The 6,108-nt window shown below is 36.3% G+C and overlaps 1 protein-coding gene across 1 annotated transcript in view; it reads left to right on the top strand.

The window, feature by feature from the left end:
* Positions 1 to 6,108, top strand: part of USP34 (ubiquitin specific peptidase 34) — a 210,217-nt gene that overhangs the window by 55,127 nt on the left and 148,982 nt on the right. Inside the window, 6 exon segments of the mRNA XM_006016759.2 lie at positions 931 to 1,012; positions 1,105 to 1,197; positions 3,615 to 3,740; positions 4,174 to 4,303; positions 4,941 to 4,976; positions 5,371 to 5,501. Coding sequence (XP_006016821.1) covers positions 931 to 1,012; positions 1,105 to 1,197; positions 3,615 to 3,740; positions 4,174 to 4,303; positions 4,941 to 4,976; positions 5,371 to 5,501 — 598 coding nt within the window.

The raw sequence follows: 6,108 nt of genomic DNA, 5'->3' as shown, positions 1-6,108 counted from the left end.
GCTGGTTTTATTACTATTTGGTGGTTAGATCTTAGAGATTCTATGGCCTTTTTCTCTGATAGAGAGAGGTGGTTGTGGTGGCGTGTGTTGCTGATTATTTCATTGTTCATTCTTTCCCTGAAGTAGTCAACGTAGCTTTATGCTGGGGGTCAGAGTTCTTCCTCTCAGACTCTTATCTAGTTACATCTCTCATTTAGTTGTGTGTAGCCTTGTGCACAATTGTTTTTATCTGGGTATGTACAGAGTACAGAATTTTACCCTTGGGGTGTGTCAGCTAGAGTCTGTGATCTGAATACCCAAACTTTCACAAATTATTTATGGTGATTAAAATCCTTGGGAGACTATGGTTTCACCTACTTGATTGAGTTGAAGGAGTGAAGAATTGTCTGAGAGGAGGTTTTTTGAGCAGCCAATTTTTAGTTTGGAAAATTCAGTCCCATTATCACTTTCTATTTGACAGTTTTTGATTGGCTGTAGGCAAAGATCGGTTGTATTATGAATGAAATATGATTTTTTTTAATGTCTACTGACAGTTATTCAATTAACTATGTAAGTCATGTAAATAGGATACACACAAACTGTGTGAATTGCCATTTCCACAAGATTTGATGAAAAGGAAAAAAAATAAAAATATTCAGTTGCTCTCCTGGAAAAATTATATAAATAACTTCCAGATTTGGAAATACTTGTGAATTTTAGTTATTTTTGCATTTCATGTCAAAATTAGCTTGCATAATCTGTTTTAGTCCTCTGTACTTCTCTTTTATAATCTATATCTGCAAGCTGCACATGTTTTGGATTTAGAGAACAGTTTTTATTTACTTGTAAATAGATAAATGAGAGTAAAGGGAGCACTGTTTAGGAAGCAATTTTATCGTTCTTGTATAGAAAATAATTATATATTTGTCTATATTCTTTTGTTACACATAGGTCCATTGCAAAAGAGCTTGCAGACTGGCTTATCAGCAACAATGTGGTTGAGCATATATTTGGACCAAATTTACACATTGAGGTTTGTGTACAATAGTTGTAATTTTACTGTATGCATGAGGAAGTAAGTGTTTGTTCTGCTAAGCCACTTCTAAATATATTTTCACTTTGCAGATCATCAAACAGTGCCAAGTGATTCTGAATTTTCTCGCAGCTGAAGGGCGGCTTAGTACTCAGCACATAGACTGTATTTGGGCAGCAGCACAGGTATATATGTCTATAGGCATATTTACAAGAAGGAACTGAAAAGCCAGTTGATATGGGCCTAAAGTCATGCTTTTGTGTTTGTGTCATTACATCACTTGTTATTGAATTGGTATGATGCTTCTTTTTTTCTCTGTTTCTCTTTTTATTTGTGAAATGTAAAGTGTGCATTTTGTTTGTTATATAGCGATAACAATGAGTGACTGGTGCCTCCTGAATCTGGGGGGACACCCGCAGAAGCTGCTGACGGCGGTGGCCCTGTCTGGGGGGGCACCAGCCCTACCTCACAACATCACTGTCAGTCGTCAGGGGGGACACGTGCACCCCCATGCACCCCTACCAGTCCCGTATGGATATAGCTTTATTTGTATTTTTAGATGTATTTTAAATATGAAAAGGATTATAATTTAGGGCTATAATGGTTTCTCTCTTCAAGAATTCTCTTCCTCTTTTCTCTGACTTGTTTCTTAAGAAGACAAGGGAGCAGATGCGCTAAAACCTATGCATATATATTTTTATACCATATTACTTTCTATAAAGTTGGTACTTTTTACTTTTGGTGGTATTACTTAGTATAACATGGTTATATTGTCTGAAGAAGGTACCTACCCCTGTGCTTAAATTTTGGGTACATAAAACGTTTCCATGCAATGCCTCCACTGAATATTTCCCCAGATTACTGCACAAAATGTTATTTTAAATAAGTTTATCTGTATTTGTTTAAATAAAATATATTTATATATCATATTGTTCCAATTAATGTCAACCTTTCTCCCCTCTAGAAGAACCATAACAATTGGATTTGACTTACTTGTAGGGTTGAATTGTAATTGATACACCAATGATCTTGACTCTTTTTGTACTTGCAGCATTTTTGTGCATGCAGTCAAATGACCAAAGGAGAATTTATTTTCCAAGCAGTTTTTATTTTAGTATTTTCAGTGCATTTAGCTCACTGGATCCTTTCCTTGATTATTTGATTTGTCCATGGAGTTTGGTAATGGTAGTAGCATTTCAAGGGTTTTATCTATAGTTATGGACTTGTATTTGGGGAGAAGGCTGTTTTTCCTAAAATTGAACCTGCAAATGTGGAGTTACTTCTGTTGAGGGTTAACTTATAATCAGAATAATATGGTAGTTTTAAAATACTAAGTTCTTTTTCTTTATATTTGATACAAGGTAGAATTTGGCAGACTATGTTAATTAAGTGTGGAGGTGTTTTCTAACCAACGCCATTCTTTTATGATCTCCTACTTTACTTCTCCCATATTTTTCTCATGCATCAGCTTGTTTTTTTCCATGAATAGACATTTGGGCAATGCTGTCCAGTTCCAGTGGTACTATCCAAGAACTGATTTCAGTTCTGTTCCATCCCTGCTGCTTCTGCAGGGCCAGTGGATACTCTGTAATATTTATGCAGCTCAATGGAGGCAGTAAGGAAGACAAAAAGCCATTTGACATTTAAAAATGTGTCGTAACAACACTTCCAAAATATTAAAAATACTCTCAAGATAAGAAATGATGATTCTTGTTGCTGCTTCTCCATAAAATCAAAAGGTCTGGCCCATTAATAGTAGCAAAAACCTGGGAGTGAAGGGGCGTAAAGGTAGAGAATTTGGGGATTTATACACATAATCAACAATCAATTAAATTGGAGTTCAAAAGGTAAAATATTTTGATATTGATCATAGAGGGTGTCTCATTGTAAACGTGACTTTCTATTTAATTAATATTAAAGTGTTTTATTGTATTAAAGCATTTATTTATGATAATAAAATACAATGCAGTATGATGTTAATAATAATATGTAATTATTTTATTAATATGAATGTTTTTATTTTCTAAACATTAAAGTTGTGAGAAGATATAGGACACTGTTTAAAGTCAAAGGAGACTTCTCTTGTTTGATCTTGAGCGCTATCTCTCTTTAGTGGCATGGGAGAGGCCACTTAAAAGGAAAACACTATTAATTGCTGGAGGCTATATCCATATATATCATTTATGCTAAAAGCATAATAATTTGGATAAATTGTGTTTTGTAGATAGTGGCTTAATTTGTAACGTCTTCATCTGCATTCACCAGTGCTAACATGAAATGCTAGTCAAATATTAAGAGACAAAAATGATTGAATTAGCAATTAAATGAAAATTTAAAATCAGAATCAGTTCCAAACACACATCACCCAAAACCTCTTATAAATTTAAAACTATAAATGAGCTCTGTGGTTTTTACATGTAATATCTTTAGATTTCAAGTGTTTGGAAGTAAGACTGTTGGGTTAAATTGGAATTGGTAGATTTTTTTATATTTAATATTACTGAGAACTGTTTTTGTATAATGAAGTTTCTAGAGTGTTGTATGAATTTTTTTTACCCAGCCAGGTTTATGAATATTTCACTTCTTTGTTTTGTTTTTGTAGTTGAAGCATTGTAGTCGTTATATACACGATCTTTTTCCTTCATTGATCAAGAACTTGGACCCTGTCCCGCTTAGACATCTTCTTAATCTAGTCTCAACTCTTCATCCAAGTGCTCATACTGAACAGGTAAAAACAAAGAAACCTGAAGTACAGCTGTACATTTTGTAACTGTTGTTGAGTATAAATTGTATTTAAAGAAAAAGGCAGAATATTAGCATATTAGTCGCATAATATTTGTTTCTCTTAGACCATTGGAATATTTAATAATGTATTGAATAGGAAAATATAATTTAAATTCTTCTGTTGTTTTAAAGTAAGCCCTTATGGCTTTTAAATTTAGATGATACTTTTTTGGAAAATTTATGCATAGCAATTGTTAAGCTTCTTTATTTTTCATGTAGAATGTTCCTCTGTTTTGTTAAAAATGGATTCACTTGTATTCTTGTGATATTTACTTTGATGCACCATAATATTGGAGTACAAAGGAAGCAACAAGTATGTCTTTTGCATACACAACCTACTGCTTTTTCAGAGAACTATAATTTGATTTTGTTTATAGACCTTATATTTGGCATCAATGCTTATTAAAGCACTTTGGAATAATGCACTAGCAGCAAAGGCCCAGCTTTCAAAACAGAGTTCATTTGCATCTTTACTCAGTACAAATCTACCCATGGGAAATAAAAAAGGTGAGTATATATTTTACGTTGTCATATGTGTGTATTTTTCCAACATAGAAGTCATAGATGAGTTTTTGATTGTATCAGTCTCAGTAATATTGACCTATGAGCTTCATTTTTAGTAGTCTACACATGAAATTATTTTAAAATGTGGTTTGTGTATATTGGAGCATATTTTAAAAGTAAAGTCAAAAGATGAAGATTAAAGAGAGAATTCCTGTTCCCACCTATTTCCCATAAGGAAGTTTTGAAACTTCATGAATATCCTTGAAAAGCTTTCCATTCAGAAACAATACTACTAATGCATCCACATTGTATGTATTTTTCTCTTCCTTTTTTCACACTTAATGAATTATCAGTTGACTACTCTTCTGTTGAATGTTTATATCTATAGTACATTGTTTGTTTTTCTAAAAGTTAATCTAATTTTCACCAATTTTTTTACATACATATTACTACTCTTTTCTTAGGCTTTTCTTTTTAGGTACCTACAATCACTACTGAAGGTGGGGTGGTCCTATGTTATTTTAGGTTTCCCTTCCTTTGCCACTGTTGATTTATGTAATTATGAAGAAGTGATATGCTGACCCAAAACAGCTCAGTCACTTAGAATGTTTCCCTCCTGTTTTTTTTCCTTTCCCTTCAGAGGAAGAAGAGCTCAGGAGAGCAGCCCCATCGCCTTGTAAGTTAAGTCCTAGAAATACACTGCACCCTCACTTATAATCTTTGATATCAAGATGGCCCTCTAAAGCAGTAGGTTTTTGTGTAGTAGAAATGAGTTTGTGCAAACTGTGAAGTATTACTTTTGAGATGTGAGTTATCAGAAGAAAATTATATTTTGTAAAAGGGCTGACAATATCTCAGTTGCATTCTATATGTTAGACATTTCAGTTACTGAAACATGATTTGCAGCGAAGTGCTGATTTGGTGTTCAAAAATAATTTTATAAGGAGTTTCATTCTTTGTTGAACTACTGGCAGGTGTTAAGTTCAAGATGACAAGGCAGCTTTATCTAAAACTGTTACTTTGTTATTTACACTAATTTGAATATAACTGAGAATGTGCTTTTAAAATAGGGTCACCTGCGGCTAGCCCTCAAAGTAGTGACAACAGTGATACCCATCAGAGTGGGGGTAGTGACATAGAGATGGAGGAACAGCTTATTAACAGAACGAAACATGTTCAGCAACGACTTTCAGATACAGAGGTACAGTTACAAATTTTATGTTATGGGTAGGGGTGCACCGATAAAGAGTTTTTGGGCTGATGCCGTTGGCTGACCAGCCATATCATCTGATACCGATACCGATCTGATTGCTGATTATGCAGCCTGGCAGCTTGGAGAGCAGCATCTGGCTGGTAAGTCTGTTGCAGGGCACAGGTGCAGGAGAGGGAAAGGGTATGCGAGGGGCCAGATTGAGTCCCCCGCGGTAAGGGAGGAAGTGGAGCAGGGGCAATGGCAGACGCTACACAGCCAGGGCAGGACATGGGACAGAGCCACGGCTTGTCCAAGGGGTCGGGGGTGGCTCTTGCTGCTGCATACACCCCTGGGGGAGGCATGGGGGGGCACGTGCCCCCCGGATCTGTGTGCGGAGTGAGGGCTGGCTGCTGCTGCGCACTTAGGGCCGAAGGCTGTGCCAGCCTTTTCCTGGCACGGGGGCTGGGCCCAGGCTGTGCTTGGGTGAGGTAGGGTGGGAAGCGGTGGCTCTGGAAGGAGGGAATTATGGGGGGCTACAGCCACCCCAGAATTTGCTGTAGCCTCACCATCCAGCGCCATTGCCGCCCACCTCACCCCTGCCCATCCCCAGCCCAGT

Source organism: Alligator sinensis, unplaced genomic scaffold (genome assembly GCF_000455745.1).
Source record: "Alligator sinensis unplaced genomic scaffold, ASM45574v1 scaffold219_1, whole genome shotgun sequence".
NCBI classification, from domain to species: Eukaryota; Metazoa; Chordata; order Crocodylia; family Alligatoridae; genus Alligator; species Alligator sinensis.
This window is presented reverse-complemented; position numbering and strand designations above follow the sequence as displayed.